A 17,076-nucleotide genomic window follows, 5' to 3' on the forward strand; every position below is an offset into this window, starting at 1 on the left:
TATTTCTTGCGCAAAAACATAGCAACTTTTTAAAGCTTTTTTTCTTAATCAATGTGGACAATATTCTTAAAGGGGTTGTCCAGTACTTATTACCCCACCCCCAAAATATATATTCCCCCGGGGCCCATAAGGATTTTTGTAATTACCTTACGTTGCAGATACTGCCTGTGAGCGGCGCTATCACTGGCATCTCGTGACCCCCGGCTGCAGCCGGCTCTGACATCCGCTTGTCACGACAAGTGCTGGCAGCAGCCGGGGGTCTTTGTCTTGCTCGTTCCAGGTGGATGCCAGGCTGTGGGCGGGGTTACCCCCCCCCCCCCACGCATCACACCTGCCATCCACCGCGCGCTCTGCCTCTCCCCATTCATTGGGAAAGCGCGCGGTGGATGACGGGTGTGACGCGGGGGGTAACCCTGCCCACAACCCAGCAGCCACCGCAGGGACCCCAGGGCAGAGTCACGCCTCACTTGTCGTGATGTCAGCGCGGTGTCACGTGATGCCTGTGAGCGGCCAGCAATAATATCTGTGAGCGGCGCTATCAGCAACGTAAGGTAGTTACAAAAAGTCTTAGGGATACATTGGGTGGTGGTGGGGGGGTAATATAAAGTACTATACAACTTCTTTAACATAAGGCCAAATTCACACATCACTTTTTTGCTCATACAGAAAAAAATATAAAAAAAACATGGACGGCGCACACATACTCGCAGGAGGTTCGGAAACCTCCAGTTTGGAGGCAAAACCTGGATAGTATAAAACACACAGCCCAAATCTGATATACAAAACAATATTTTTCTCCTAGCCTGTGCTGTATGGATGTGTTATTGAGGCTGTATGATGAAGTGAAACAGTATTTTAGTTCATCATCTGCTGCGCACAATATATTGCCCACAATCTGGGAATATGGTGAAGGTTTAAGTGCTCACTGCTGCTTCTGTGAGGAAAAGGAGCAGCAATAATTAAAAGGTGTTCTCTGGTGTCTCAGTTCTGCATCAGAAGGTGAGTCGCGGATGATATTACGTCAACAGGATCCTGCCAGGATACATGCGCGCACCAAGACACAACATATTGAGAGACGATGGAGAACCCCTTTAGAGTATGTGCACACTGTTTTGAGCTGCCTGCGCCCCGACGCAGCAGGATAGCCGGCAGCAGCTTCCGCTCATTTTGTGCAAATGAGCGGGGCCAAATTTTTATTTCCACCTAGGCGGATTTTCCCCCTAGAGGATAGGTCTATGGGGAAAGCCCGCATGCGGACCCGCCAGAGAAATTAACATGCTGCGGTCTGGAAAGACATGTCAGTCTCCGCGGGTGTGCCGTAGATGCATAGTGTACATGGGATTTTTACAAATCCCATCCACTATGCTGTAACAGCTGGCAGCTGCGGGTGTGACGTGGCATAACACGCAGTGTCCAATCCACAGTGGCTCCTGACCGTGGGAACATACCTCTTTGCCTCAGGCTGATGTCCATTTTTCACATACTTATTCTGTCAGTGACTTTCACGGATAGTCTGAGTCTATGGGGCTGTTTATGTTCTTTTTTTTTTGCAAACAGTGTGCACAAATCACAAAGACATGTCTGGGTTGTTTTTTTTTTTACCAACATTACAGATAAAAAGTACCAATTCAAGTTACGGACAGCACATGGATCAGGGGTATACTTACAATAGGTGCAGGGGTTACAATCGCACCTGGGCACTGGAGCCGAGGGGCCCCAAAAGTCCCTTTGGCCAATATGAAAAGACCAATATAATTAGGGTATGCGCGCACCATCAGTATTTGCTTGCAGAAATTTCTGCAGCGTTTCATGCTAGATTCTGCACCTCTTGGCAGCAAAAATGTTGCTGAAATTACGCAGCGTTTTTGCCATGCCTTTTTTCCAATGCACTGTATAGGAAAAACGCAGGCAAATCCTCAAAGAATGGACATGCTGCTTGTTTAAAAGCACTAAAATTCTGTCAGGAAAATTCCTGATCATGTGCACAGATCTTGCAAATTCTAAAAGAAAATGCTGGGTTAAGGTTTGCAATGCATTTTTTGGGGCCAATTCCACGTAGATTTACCGCATCAAAAACGCATCGTGTGCATTAGAGATTTGCAATAATTGGGGGCCCCGTTGGAGATTTGCATTGGGGCCCATGAGCTTCAGGTTACACCACTGTCATGGATGGTATCGGTGTGGTGTCCATGAGTCACACTGCAACGGGTAGAAGAAGCTTTGTCATTTATTTTTTTTTCCGTACATGAAAATCTAATGAATACCCAATAGTAGAAACCGACCAAACACTGATGAAAGCTGGATCAAAAAAAAAACCACTGATAATACTTGGACCTTTTTTTTTTTTTTTTTTTTTTTTGCATATGTGAAGAAATACAGACATCTGAATGATATGTTTTCCAGACCAGGGCAAATTTTTTTGCAAGCACTGTAACATGTCAAATCAGTGGATTCGGCTCTGCTTGTTGGTTTGAGCATTCATCACGTGATCGCAAGTATGGGAATTACATACATGTAGTCAAGTGTCGATCCTGCTTGTGTCAATAATAGGGAGGTGGCCACTTAAATTTGCTTGTCTATTACTTGAAAAGGAGCTGATCTGCAGGAGACAATTACAGTTGATCAATTAGGGTGACTTATCGTGCTCCCCTTCAATCTAGTATTGATGACTTAAGGATCAACTTCAATGTAGTGAAAAACCCAGGGTCAGACGAGTGTATAAAAATGCGTCCATTTTTCATCTATAGGTGTTTGTTTTTTTTTTCCCCACATCCGTATGGCTTCTGTTTTATAAATACAATATCTTAAAATTGTTTATAGTCCAAAAACAGCTTTCTGTGTTAAATAATTGCAATGCATCTGGAAAATCAGATTCCGTACGGATGGTAAAGACACAAAAACAAAAAAAAACACATAACTGATCAGACTAGTGAATTTTTTTTTTTTTTTCCCCTTCATATGAAAAAAAAAAAATAAATAATAATTCACAAGTGCCCAATGGGACCAACAAACGGGTGGATTTATAGAAATCTCCTGCCCACTGTGCTTTTTTACGCAGCATAAGCTGACCTGTGGGGCGTGTTTGGAATCCGCAGCATGTCAATTTCTCTTGCTGGTACGTGGAGTTGTGTGTGTGAAATGTTCCCATAGATTTGCAATAGAAGCGGAAATTCCGCAGGTAAAAAACGCACAGGAGTTTAAAGTGAGTTTCTGGGGCGGAAATGCACACATTAAATGCACACATACATACGTAATTCTCACCCAAGTATGTCAATGCCAAATACCATGAACACCAAGCAGAGACAAAACCTGCAACATCAAATACGTGATAAAAACGCATGTAAAAAAGACGCACACAAATGCAATAACAAAAAAAAAAAAAACACACAAGTAACCCAACAAATGCAGAAACGGTGCAGAAAATCTTCAACATCAAAAGCTCATCGTGGGAACATAGCCTTATAGGGCTCATGAGAGAAAAATTATCTGAGACTGAAAAACCTGCTGTCCAGTCCTCGGGAGAGGCTATCAATCTTTTACCATTGTGGGTTTAACCTCCCATCCCTCATTTACCAGCATAATAAAGTCATGGAAAACAAGGCAACACGTATATATCAAATGTATGGATATGGGCGGTTTTCACTCTTTTTTCATCAGAGACATTTACTCCATCAAACAATATAAATGAGTTAGTTTGAGCAGTGATGTTTTGCAGACCTGCATATCCATAGGCCTTTCGTCACCTGAAGTCTTCTCCAGCAAATAAAACAGAATCTATTCCTGAGCCAACAATCTAGGAAAAGTGAGGCATCAACAACCTGCAATTACTAATTAGCCTGGCACTGCTAATTAACCTAGTTTCACATTAGTAAGTATCACAGGTCACATGATTTTTTACTTCCTTTTGGTACAGAGCGTCCATTGATTATTTCCAGACAACTAGACGTTCAATAGGGTTGTTTTTTTTTTTACTTTTGTTTTTAAAGCAGAAAGTGATTTATCTTAGATGGGATGAACCATAGCTAGTACTATAGCATTCTGAGAAGGTAGGTTCATGCAAGGCAAAGAATTTTCTAGAAAAAAATAGCATCAAAAATCTTAAGCATTTTTTATATTTCTTTCTTATAACTTTTTTTTTTACTTTGGGGAGTTTTTTTTAAAAAAAAATCTGTGCTTATTTTCAGACAAAAACTTATCAAGCAGAAAAAGAAATAAAGGACAAATACTCATTGTGGGAAAGGCAGAAGAAAGTGTTTTTTCTTTTTAGTACAATCACAGAATCATCTTGACTTTATTTCACCGGACAACCCTCTTATTACTGTTCGGTGGACGGCCAACTGCTGGGATCTGAACGATTTGGCAGAAGGGGATATTTTTATTCCCGATGGGGCAATTATACCGGTTACAAAATGGAGCAACCGGTCAGATGTTCACCGCCGCTCCATTCATTCATGGGACTGTTGGAAAAAGACGTGCACAGGGCTCAGCAACCAAATAGGGAATGAATGAAGCGGTAGTCGGGCATGCACACTGCTGCTTCAGCCTCAAAGGGATAAAATTGCCCTGTTCTGTCGATCGGGTGTGAGTCTTATCAATCTGACCCCCCCCCCCCCCCCCGATTACTTCTACATTGCTCATTGCCTGAGCAGTCCACATATTGCTCTGCATTGATGTTCTAAAATGTCAATGCAGTGTAATCATCTTGTATAAGATGGAGCAGCTGTCAGACACCCCAGAAAGGAGAAATATGGTTTATTACCGTGTTTACCTTCTCGATCTCTGTATGCACAGAGCTGAACCAGTACTTGTGTATACAGATTAGCCTTCGGACCCAGTGGTCATAAGATTGCAGGGTGTAAGAAAAGAGCAGACGCTGCAGTGTCAGACCCAGACACTTCTGCTATGCAGGCAGGAAGCTGAAATTCCCCTGTAACTTGGGCTAATATATCAACCCCAATTACAGGGAAAATAAGCAATAAAAAGAATGTATTAATATGTTAAATTGCACCCCTAAATATCTTTTAAGACACAGGGCCCGGTTCATCAAAGCTTTTACTCCCGTAAAAAGCTTAGAAAAGTTGAAAAATTTTGGTGCAGTGTGAGGCTGTGTTTAAAATTTTGAGACTTTTTTTATGGCTTTCTCTTTTCGCCCAGTTCTAGCAAAGTGGGCAAGCTGGGGCTCAACAGAAGTGTGACAAACCCGGCTCACTAAATTTATGAATGGTTCATGTGTGTATTACATGCTGTTTTTGTGTGTTGCCGCAGTTTTTTTTTACCTGCGGATTTTTTACAGTTAAGTGTCCCGTTGAGAAAATCTGAACAAGAAATTGACATATTACAGATCTGAAACACACACTGCAGGTCAGTTTACGCACAGTGGGCAGGAGATTTCTATAAATCCCATGCACTTTGCGGGAACAGTAAGTCGCCGCGTTTTTTTTTTTTTGCTCAGTGAAAATATGCAGCGTCAAAAAACTAATTCTTGGACCTTACCCTAAAAGTACCCACTGTATATGAAGGTGCTCTGGCTACAGTTGGTGCGTCCTTATATATTCAGATATTGGGTTTATTTTTCAACCAATCACAGTACAGCTTTTATTTTTAAACAGCACGACTCAGAATGAAAGTCAAACTGTGATTGGTTGCTATGGGCAACCGGGTTTCTTTTAGACAGCTTTATGACTCAGATGCAGTACATTTATTCCTACACTGAAGGGTGTAAGAGTCACAGAATAAAGGGGGTGATCTCAGGACCTCTAACCTTTCTTATGGTTTACAGCTTACAACCACATGCTGTAAATAGAAAACTACATAAATATACTTGTAAGCCGCACAGTCTGGATACTGCGGAGGAGGAATAAGCGCACACACTTGTTGAATAACGTCCAGTGAATCCTCAAAACCCTTAAAATAAAGTTTGCAGTATAAAACTTAATTCTACCCACAATAAAAATGGCCACCGCGGCACTTCCGCCCAAAACAGTGACGTCAGTGAAGAGCGCGCTCTGTACACTGCTCATTTCCGTGTACGTCATAACTTTGCGACCGTCTGCTTGGAGCGCACGTTGGGCTGTGAGCTCCGCGCTGTCCGGTACGCCGAGCGTTTATGTCGCTTTGTCCCGTGTTTCACGTCTTGTGGTCTGTGTCTCGTCAGTAAGGTGGACGACCCTTCTTGTTCTTGTATTGTAGGGTAGATATGGAGCCCCAGAAGGACGCCCCCCCACCGAAGCAGCAGCCTATGATCTACATATGTGGAGGTGAGAAGTGGGGGCTCCTGGGGTCATTTGTTTATAGGATGATGACATCATGTAGCCTGGGACATTAACCCATTCATCACTGAGGACTTTTCATTTTTACACTTCAGTTTTATCTTTGCTTTTTCCAGAAATTAATTGTACAAAAAAGTGTTTGTTTGTTTTTTTTATTTTATTTTATTTTACATTTTTAGTCCCTGCAGGGGTCTTGTCCCTTGTTCTCTGTACCGCTATACTTCTCTCTTAGAAATAACAATCGTCATATGAAGCCCAGACTGCGGCTCACCCCATGGTAACACATGGGCATCCTTCCTTGGGAACAGTCGTGTAATGCGATCTCTCCATTTATGAAGGTTTTACAGTTTCAGAAAACTAGTGTCTCCTGGTTGCTGTTTGGTTTACTCACTTTCTCCAGGTCCAACACTCTTCTACTGATGACATATTTTCTGCAGCACTGACGTCATGTCAACAGCGCTGCAGCCAATCAATGACTGTGAGCTGCTCATGCTGTCAATGTTAGAACCTTGCTCTTAGGTTTTTTTTCCTTTGCTGGTCACATGACCTTGTTGGCCTATTTAATCCTGCTCCGCCCTTCTGGCTTTGCTGGACTTCATTGTATATCTACTTTCTAGCTAGCCTGTGCTCTGTGTCTTGCTCTGTTAGTTTGCTTGGTCTACTGACCTCCTATGTTCTATATATTTTGTTTGTTCGTCTGTCTGCTACTATTTATGTTAGGAGGTGTCCCATATTCCTCCCAGTCCTTAGTACTTGTAGGGATTCCTTCCCCACATCTATAGGTCTCCGTACAGACTAGCTTAGGACTTTAGCAGGTCTGATCGCAGGATCAGGTCCCCTGTTACATCGTAGGGATTAAGCTGAGTTCTATCGTAGGGACAGATCTCCTCTCTTTCCTTAGCTCTGGTAGCAGAACATAACAGTCAACATGATCAGAGCCGCTGCACTCACTGTCTGGCTGCAGCGCTGTTCAAGTGACGCCAGCACTGCAGGCCATAACAGAGACCAGAAGCAACAATGGAGAATCAGAGCTGGACCTGGCAAGGGTGAGTAAAGTGTGTGTGTGTGTGTATATCTATCTATCTATCCCTTTAATTGCTGCTATCACAGACTGACAAATATTTAAAGGGACTCTGTTGGCACAGAATAACTGTTCAAACCAAGCACAGGTGGTTTGTCTACCCTTGGCATGGTAAGCATTTATATACACCTTCCCACCTGCTTGTTTTCCCTCAATCTCCACACCCCCTCTTCTTTGACAGCTCTGGTTTCATAGGGGCGGAGATGGTGAGAAAGTATAAATGATAAATGATTGGCCCCGCCAAGGGTGGGCAAGAGCACCTGCACTTGGTTTGAACAGTTCTGCTGTCAGAATCCCATTAAGCAGTTAAACATCAGAGAATTGAGTTAGCTCGGGTCTCTATCATTAGAGGTAAGTGACGGCTGTACAAATTGGCTCCTGAGCCCCTTCTCCATATAACCACACTTGATGTGTCATGTACTTTTTTACGCATCAGGAAGGGGCTAAAGATTAAATAAGTGTAGCTATATATATATTTAATGGTTACAAAGGGTTATTACTAGAGATGGGAGAATCGATTTGCAGGACTCCCGTCCATCGGCCAGTTCAGTAATCTGTGACCGCTGGATGGGAACCCTGCAAATCGCCTCACAGGCTACACGCAAGGGGAGATGAGGAGATTTGTAGGGCTCACGTTCAGAGGTCACAGATTACTGATCTGGCTGATGGACTGGAGTCCAGCAAATCGTTTCTCCAATCTAGTTATTACCTACCGAGATCAGTGTGAGGCTTTCTCCAGCAGTCCAATAGTGGGGGTGGGGGGTGCATTTCCTTCTTAACTATTTATATTTCTGACACATTTGAGAGACATGCTCTTTAAATAGTAGCTACATGAAGCCTATTATTTTTTTATTTTTTTTTATACTATAGATGCAGCATTTAAAGCATCCAAGTTGGTCACACAATATAAATCCATGCCGGTTGCATGGATTTATATTGTGTGACTAACTTGTCAAGCACTTTTCCAAGTGATGCTTAAAATCGCTTGGAAAAGTGCTTGAAAAAACTCATACGAAAACGCATGTAAAAACGCTGAAAAAACACCTCTCTGGCAGAAAAACCGCATGTAAATCTGCATGCATTTTTTTTCTGCCAGAGAGAGGCAAAAACGCTCTGCATCAAATCTGCTATGTGGGCACATAGTGTCTTTTATCTGTGTGAATGGACCCCTGGACTGAGAGCTCACAGACAGTTGAGTGTGCAGTAAGGTGGATTGCCGTAGTTTTATTTATTTTTTATTGTTTTTAATACTTATGCCAAAACCAATCCTACATAGATTCCTTTGGCTTGGACTTTGGTTGCACAGTGTACTTGTATCTGATTGCTGTCTTATTTTCTTTCTGCTATTTCCTTTTTTCTTTTCTTTATTAGAATGTCACACAGAAAATGAAATAAAAGCCAGAGATCCGATCAGATGTCGAGAATGTGGCTACAGAATTATGTATAAGAAAAGAACAAAGAGGTGTATCCTTTTACAATGCAGTTTGGTGTAATAGTTGATGTGTTCCAGGCAGCTCCTACACCGGTCTGTGCTGCACAGAGTCAGTCGAGTCCACAATTTACAGGCGTGACTCGCCTGATTTTTTTTTTTTTTTTACCGGCATTGATTTTCCCATAGGTCATAAAAATCTCAGATGCGTTCTAAGCAATGCAGTCTTGTGCACATTTTTTAAGATCTAATGGGAAAATGTCATAAATATACAATGACAAACGTCAAGAAAAATATATGTAATATTGGTACGTACTGTACTGCTCTGAGCCAGTCATCTACCATCACAATTTGTCCATTGTTAGGTTTGTACACTCCCCTTTTCATTTTTCCTTTTAACACATCAACTTTAAGAACTGACTGTTTACTTGCTGCCTAATATATCCAACCCCCTTACAGGTACCACTGCTACAAAATAACCAGTTATTCACTTTTACTGAGGGGTCGTTCACGTGAACGTATTTTCGAGCCAAGTGCTGCCCGTGAATAAAACAGACCTCATTTGGACCAATGTTAATGGGGCAGTGTAGATAGATGAGCTATATTCTTTTTTTTATTTTCTGACCGAATCTGCATGTGAAATAAAAATAGTTTATTCCATAATCCAGATAAGGATCACCTATTTAAGTCAATTTTTATTCACCGTTGTAGAATACCTGCCTTTGGTGTTGGCACCATTCTAGCAATGTTGGCAGTGGCTCTCCCGGGGCTTGCGTGATGCTGTTTTGCCATCCAAGCCCTGCAACCAATCAGCGGCCTGTTTGGATGAAACTGACACCCAGAAGGGAGGACTGAATTGCTACAGATGTCCAGTACATCTGAAAGAAGCTGGTTTTGCTGCCACTGACTGGCTACAGGGCTTGTGTGGCAAAACAGCATAACGCGAGTCCTGGGAGAGCCTGTGCCCGTCATTGCTGGAATGGCGCCGACTGCAGAGGTGAATAAAGCTGCTATTACTTTATAATGGAGAATATAGGTTGCCTGAGTATTGGAAACCCCCTGTAATGTTTTTGTGTATCTGTTACAATGAGTCAGAAATTGCTCATTGTAACTTATAATCGTAGTGAGTGGGGTTTTATAAATGGAGTGTTATTTTGCTGCTAGTATCACAGTTTTCAACTATGTTCACACTGATTTTTTTTTTGTTTGTTTTTTTTGGTCATTAAAAACTATGAGCTTTTCAATTGGAAATGCTTCATTTATGGAAGAGTTTGGTGTTTTTTTCCTGAAGCGTTCTTCGTAGCCTCTAGATTGGATGGTGCCTAGTTTGGAGAGGTTTCTTTCAGAATCCACTTCAAGGAAGTGATGTGCACTTTTTTATCTTTTCACCAGACGTTTTTCAAAACCTCTTTTTTGGTAAAAAAAAAAAAAAAACCTTGAAGTTGTCCACTACTTTTTACACTGATGCCCTCTCAGCAGGGCATCAGTGTATGATTGGCTGGCACCCCCGCCGATCAGCTGTTATCTGTGCCGCCGGCCGGAAGTCCTCACCTGCGGGGCTCTGCCGTCAAGTGGTAGTGGCCGCTGCAATCTACTGCACATCTGCCTCCCATTCAATTGACTCGATAACAACTGATCAGCGGGGGTGCCGCGTCCGGGACCCTGGCCGATCATACATTGTAATGTAAAAGTAGTGGACAACCCCTTTAAACTCATCATATGGTCAACATAGTAGATTTCCCATAGAAATAAATAGGAAAAGTTTTCCAAAGGTTTTTGAGGTGAATTTTGAAATTGATTTGATTCCCAAAAAAGTGTGAACATAGCCATAGCTGCAAGACCAGGCGGCTATTAACTTGATTGTAAATTATGCAGCCAAGTAAACCTCTTACTGCTTGATGCGCGTGGATGTGGCACCGCTACTTGTACCTGTACTTTGTTATGCTTATTGATTTGTTACGTTTCCTTAATGAATTTTCAGTGGTTGTTTTTGATGCTCGTTAAAAAATCTCCAACTTCATCTGCCCTGAAAAATTTTCCCCGTGTTTTTTTTTTTTTTTTTTTTTTTCTCTCTCTACTTTTATTGTTTCGGATGTCATTATGTGAAGTTATAAATTATTACATGCTTTGTAATAAAAAAATTTAAGATGTAAATAACTTTTCAATGTCCATTAATTTATTGACTTACTACTACAGCCCTAAGGGAAATCGCTGATCATTATGCATTTTACAGAACATGAAAGAAACATGCCAAGAGTCTGTATGTTCTCCCTGTGTTTGTGCGGGGTTCCTCCTGATTCTCCCACACTCCAAAGACATACTGATAGGGAATGTAGATTGCGAGCCCCAATGGGGACAGTGATGATGATGTCTATAAAGCGTGGTGGAAGTTAAAGGCTCTCAGTAAGTAGAATAAATACAATATAAGTCAAATAGAAGGCTAAAACAATGCACGGCATTTTTTGCACGTTTGGCAAGTCATTTCACTACAGAAAAAAAGCTAGCGTTTTCATTATTGCTTATTGGAGTTCAAATTGGTGGTGGTGGGGGGGGGTGTTAAGGAAACAACGAAAAAACACTAGCTAAAGATGCTTCAGGTTTATAAAACGTCAGCTTTTGCTATAAAAAGATGCAGTGTGAGCACGTCCTCCAGGGAGGACAAAAAAACCGCATGTTGGAGATAGAAAACAAAAATGGAGAAATTCTTCAGGAACAGCCACTATTGCATCAGCAGCTGATTATAGATGCCATCTGCTGCAGCCTGGAACCTCTGAGCACTTCTACTAGACAAGGTAAAATCATCAGTGTCCTTTCAGCTTCCACTTAAATGTAATGATTTTTTTTGTGCATATTAGGCCTGCTTGTCTACCTGCAGTAGCTGAGTGCTGTTCCCAAATGTGTCCACAGGGTGGCAGCACCTGGCATTAGGTAACATGTAGGTTTTGCTCAGATTGTGCTGCATATTGTATTTCTATTCCTATTGAGAGAACAGACAGTGTGCATCATTATATCTACTATTTCACCATCACATTTTCTTTGCATTAACCTGTTAGTATCTGATAGGAAGTATGGAGTATATTGCAGAAAAAAAATGAATGTGACTTAACATACAATGAATGGAGCAGCACTATAAATATGACCACCACTTTCTTTTTAATGGGGATCACAAGATCCCCTTTCCAGTTATTGATGGGAGTTCCAGCAATTATAAATTTATCACATATTCTGACCATTTGATGACCATTTAGGGTATGTGCACACGATGCAGAAATGCTCAGGATTTTTTCCTGAGCGTTTCTGCATCTCTCTGGCAGGAAAAAACGCATGCGGATTGTACATGCGGTTTCCTGCCAGGGACATGCGGAAATGAAGCGGTCTTCACTTTCATTTCCGCATGCGGGTTGACAAGCGCTTCCCAAGCGATTTTAGCATCACTTGGAAAGTGCTTGTCAACTTTACACTATATAAATCCATGCAACCGGCATGGATTTATATAGTGTGTATGTCAAAAAATAAAAAATAAATCTATACTTTACCCTCTGATGGCCCCCGGTGTCCTGCTTCATCGGTCCCGGCTGCCGGCAGTGAAGACTTTAGGACCTTCCGACGTCAGCGTCACATGACTCTGACGTCAGCGAAGGTCCTTCATTCAACCGTGAAGTGCCCGGGAAGCCAGCAGGACGCAGCGCGGGCCGTCAGAAGGTGAGAATATATATATTTTTTATTTTATTCTTTTTTTTTTTAATGGTACCTGGGTCTGGATGAGAGTCCTCTCATCCACACCCGGGTACCATCCGCACATTAGACCACATGAAAAGCGTATCAACATATACAGTGATGCGTAATCCATGCGGTCTAATGCAAGTCAATGGTGGCAAAAGAGCAGCGTTTCCGCAAAATTAATTGACATGCTGCGGATTTTTGACCGCAGCGTTTACGCTGCGGAAAAATCCGCATCATGGGCACAGCACATGCGGATTTCCATTGGGGAACATTGCTGCCCTTCTACCATGCGTTTTTCATGCGTTTCCGCGGCGTTTACGCAACTGCAAAAACGCCGCGGAAACGCATGAAAAACGCATCGTGTGAACTCAGCCTTAAAGGGGTTTTCCGGGCTTTACTACAGCTGCATTCGCTCATTACACTATTGCGGTAGCTAGAACAGCTGCAGGGGTGACGAAGTATCCAGGTGCGATGGTAAGACCTCAGTGTTACTGCAAACTGCTGCGTTCAATGGTGTTTGCAAGTGATTCCAGCCTCAGCCCAGATTCACACGTGTTGAAACAAAAAAAAAAATCATTCATTTATGGTCTGAGACCATTTTTTCCTATCTGTATCTCACCAAATTATTTCATGAGGAGATTCTTTTATATTCAATCTGTTTTATTAAACATCAATTAAGCATTAATCATTTTACATTTTGCAAATCAAGAAAAATATATTGTATTCAATATTGAAGAAAATATAACAAAAAAGAATTATAGAAAAATGTCCAAAGTTCAAATGGGGTCACTTTTTTCAAATAATTCAAATGGTAGTATATTGAACAATATAATATTTGTAAGGTAGCTGCCTATAAGAGAATCATATATGTTGAGGAAAATTATATATTAAATCTGAACAGCCCATATAAGAAGAAAAGAATGGAGAAAGGAGAGAAGAAAAGGCAAAGGGTGAGGTCCTTATACCTGTGTGACTAATTATGAACACAATCACATGTATCTGTTGAAACTATTCGAACAGGGTATGAAAATCAGGTGAGTCCTGGAACAGAATCCATCGGCTCCAAACCCTTCTGAATTTATCATTGGTTCCATTACATTCTACAGACAGCTCTTCTATTCTACATAGATTCACCATTTCCTTGTACCAATATAATATGTTGAGGGGTTTTTAAGTTTCCAAAACCGTGGAATTACCGTCCGTGCCGCTGTTAAGCAAAATCAACATAAATCCTTCTTTTGTACACCTATTGAGGAAGGGAGGATTGGCAGAAGGGCTGTTTGAGGAGACCCCAATACTCTTGTTTCCTGTGATACGTTGGTAATTGTCAAATACCTTCTCCCAAAATGGTTTAATTCTAGAACACTCCCATCATATATGAATCATAGAACCCACTTCACTTTCACATCTCCAACATGTTTCCAAAACTGTAGGGAACATTGCATGTAGTTTAGATGGGTAGTGATACCATCGTGTAAGTATTTCTCTTTCCCCATGACGGCACCACGGAGAGAGGGGATCTGCCCTTCAAGGACAGGAAACCTACAGATAAAAAGGGCGGCACCTCTCTCCCGCATCAGTTGGTTTCCTGTCCTTGACAGGGACCGGGACCTACGGATGAAATCCTGAAGAAAGAAGATTTTACTTACCAGGCCCGACCAGTCCGGCTCAGGCAGCGGGGGTTCCCTGCCTCGGCTGGTGCGGTGTCCTGAAGCGCCACAGCTGGGGTCAGCGGGCCTCTAGGGTGGCAGGGAGACGCGAAGCAAGCCGCGGTCTCCTGTGGCGTCGGGCCCAGGCGGTAAGTATAGAAGGCTCAGGGCTCGGGTTGGCCTGAGCCCTGGGTCAGGATCTGGACCTTTTGCAGCGCGCGCCCCGCATGCTTGCCGGATAGCGATTCGGCGTTTGGGCGGGTGCGCGCGCTCACCAACGCTCCCCCTCGCGCGCGCGCCGGAAGTGACGCGGCCGCAGGAGCGGCGAATTCAAACGCGCGCGCGGGAAAGGCCTAACATGGAGGACACAGCGGTGTCCTGGCCAGAGGGGGGCGCTCCCCACAGCGGTGTTGGAGGGGGAGGGGGCGGTCACCTGCATAGCTTAAATTGTCAGGGAAGCAAAGGGAAAATGCTTCCTGGCATACGTGAAAATCAGCAGTATGAGTGACCAGGAGCCCCAGGAGGTGCAGTCCCTGCGCCCCCACTCACCATCTCCATCGCCTCAGAGTAAACGCACGAAAGGACCCTCCAGCGGCCCTCCGCGTCAACATAATCAAGGTGACGGAGGAAGCGGTCGGTCCGGCAGGTCTTCTCAGCATGGCAAAGATTCCGGCACGGCATCAGCCTCGGCGAAAGACCCAGCTACCAGAGCAGGTTCCTCTTCGAATGCGGGAAGGAAGAGCACGGGGAAGTTTAAAAACAGGGCCTGCGCACTTTGCGCAGCAGATCTACCCACCACATGGCAGAAGAGACTATGTAGCTCATGCATCGAGCAAACCATCTGTGAGGAGACCCCTAAGTTTGCTACCGAGCTCAGATCCCTGATAAAATCACAAGTCGAAGATACCTTCAAATCCCTCCAAAAGGGGGGGAAGAAGCATAAAAAAAACTAGGCACCTTTCCCCGGAGTCAGAGTCTAGTAAATCAGATGAGGAAGTTGCGGGGTCTGAATCATCCTGTTCATCATCTGCTTCCTCATCTTCAGAGGACGGTGGTCGTAACTGTTTCCCTATAGACGGAACAGATAGCTTAATCAAAGCAGTTAGGGCCACCATGGGGTTTGTAGACCCTCATCCCAAAAAGTCCATCCAAGACATAATGTTCAGTGGCTTAGGTCAGAAAAGAAAGAGATCCTTCCCTCTTAATGATCAGGTTCACGACCTGATTAAGAGAGAATGGAAGAAGCCAGAGAGAAAAGGGTTGTTGACCCCAAAAAGGAAATACCCCTTTGAGGACCCTGTATGCTCTTTCTGGAATAAAGCGCCAAAAATTGACGTGGTGGTAGCCAAAGCCTCTAAAAAATATTCCCTGCCGTTTGAAGACATGGGGGTACTTAAAGACCCTATGGACAAAAAAGCGGACTCCTTTCTGAAAGGAGCCTGGGAAGCGGCAGGGGGGGAGTTAAAACCGGCAGTGGCAGCCACTTGCACAGCCAGATCCTTGATAGTTTGGCTGGACCAGCTGGAATCTCAGCTAAAAGACAAGGCTTCAAGGGAGGATATTATAGGGACCATCCTTGTGATGAAAGGCGCAGCGGCTTTTCTGGCAGACGCCTCAGCCGACTCCGTCAGACTGGCAGCCAGAGCAGGGAGTTTTTCAAATGCAGCTAGACGGGCCCTATGGCTCAAATGCTGGCCAGGCGACCTCCAAACGAAATCCAAACTGTGCTCCATCCCGTGTGAAGGGGAATTTTTGTTCGGACCTACCCTGGATGACATCCTGGATAAAGCCGGGGATGACAAAAAACGATTCCCGGTCCTCTCCGGTTCATCATTCAGGAAGGGTTTTCGGAGCAAAAATTTCATGCGAAAGAGGCCCTCCAAAGATCAGGACAGGTGAGAAGATAGGAGACAGAAGAAAGCCAAGGGGGTTTATGTTCAACAGGCCCCTTAGTGACAGCAAGAAGCCCGCCCAATGAAACGCAGCCCCAGGTGGGGGGAAGGCTGCTCCATTTCCTCCCAGCCTGGGAAAAGATTTCAAATGTGGGCTGGATTTTGGGCCTGATAAGATCTGGGCTAAAACTCCAGTTCCTCTCCACTCCCCGAGGAAATTTCACAGTAACCCCCGTAAGGTCCTCAGCGGTAGAGCAGTTGGCTCTAGAACAGGAAGTCCTAGACCTAGTGGACAGAGCAGTCCTGCAGGAGGTCCCAGCTCAGGAAGCAGGCGAGGGGTTTTACTCCCCACTATTCCTCAGGAGAAAACCGGATGGTACACTTAGGACTATCGTGAACCTGAAGAAATTAAACAAGTTTCTAAATATACAACCTTTCAAGATGGAGTCAATAAAAACGTGTGTGAAATTACTGTTTCCAGGCTGTTTCATGACTGTCTTAGACCTAAAAGACGCCTACTATCATGTCCCCATTCACAGGGACTACCAGAAATTCCTGAGGGTAGCCATACCAATAAGGGGCACAATCAGACACTTCCAGTATGGGGCCCTTCCCTTCGGGTTAGAAAGAAAGAAAATCTAGGCAGGGGCGTCCCATGGACAATACCGTCACCCCAGATTCTGACGACAGATGCAAGCCCCAGGGGGTGGGGGGCTCATCTAGACGACCGAGTGGCTCAGGGAGTCTGGGCAAAGGGGGTGGAAGGTTCTTCCTCCAACATGAAAGAACTTCTGGCGGTGAAGTATGGCCTCTTGGAATTTCTAAACGTGTTAAAGGGTTACCACATGAGAGTGTTCTCGGACAACCGAGTAGTGGTGGCATATCTAAATCACCAGGGGGGTACCCGGTCCATCTCCCTTCTTCAGGCGTCAAGCTCCATCCTCCACGTAGCAGAGAGGAATCTAGAGTCCTTATCAGCTCTGCACATAAAAGGGTCAATGAACGTCACGGCGGACTTCCTAAGCCGTACCCA

At 43.9% G+C, this 17,076-nt stretch overlaps 1 protein-coding gene across 1 annotated transcript; it reads left to right on the plus strand.

Annotated features, from left to right (window-relative positions):
• The first annotated feature begins 6,002 nt into the window (after positions 1-6,002).
• On the plus strand, positions 6,003-10,936 carry POLR2K (RNA polymerase II, I and III subunit K). The gene is made up of 4 exons (XM_073676774.1): positions 6,003-6,091; positions 6,190-6,257; positions 8,722-8,814; positions 10,761-10,936. The coding sequence occupies exons 2-4, from the start codon at positions 6,197-6,199 to the stop codon at positions 10,781-10,783; spliced, it is 177 nt and encodes a 58-aa protein (XP_073532875.1). The 5' UTR covers positions 6,003-6,091; positions 6,190-6,196; the 3' UTR covers positions 10,784-10,936.
• The last annotated feature ends 6,140 nt before the right edge of the window (positions 10,937-17,076 follow it).

The sequence above is a fragment of the Phyllobates terribilis genome, unplaced genomic scaffold (genome assembly GCF_046119375.1).
Source record: "Phyllobates terribilis strain yellow unplaced genomic scaffold, ASM4611937v1 Scaffold_4__5_contigs__length_816908805, whole genome shotgun sequence".
Taxonomy (NCBI): domain Eukaryota; kingdom Metazoa; phylum Chordata; class Amphibia; order Anura; family Dendrobatidae; genus Phyllobates; species Phyllobates terribilis.

Excerpts from the sequence above, each read along its gene's own strand:
- POLR2K (XM_073676774.1), top strand. The coding sequence starts at position 6,197 with ATGGAGCCCCAGAAGGACGCCCCCCCACCGAAGCAGCAGCCTATGATC. Across the intron at positions 6,258-8,721 it reads TATGATCTACATATGTGGAG|AATGTCACACAGAAAATGAA; the intron begins GTGAGAAGTGGG and ends TTTCTTTATTAG. Across the intron at positions 8,815-10,760 it reads TAAGAAAAGAACAAAGAGGT|TGGTTGTTTTTGATGCTCGT; the intron begins GTATCCTTTTAC and ends ATGAATTTTCAG.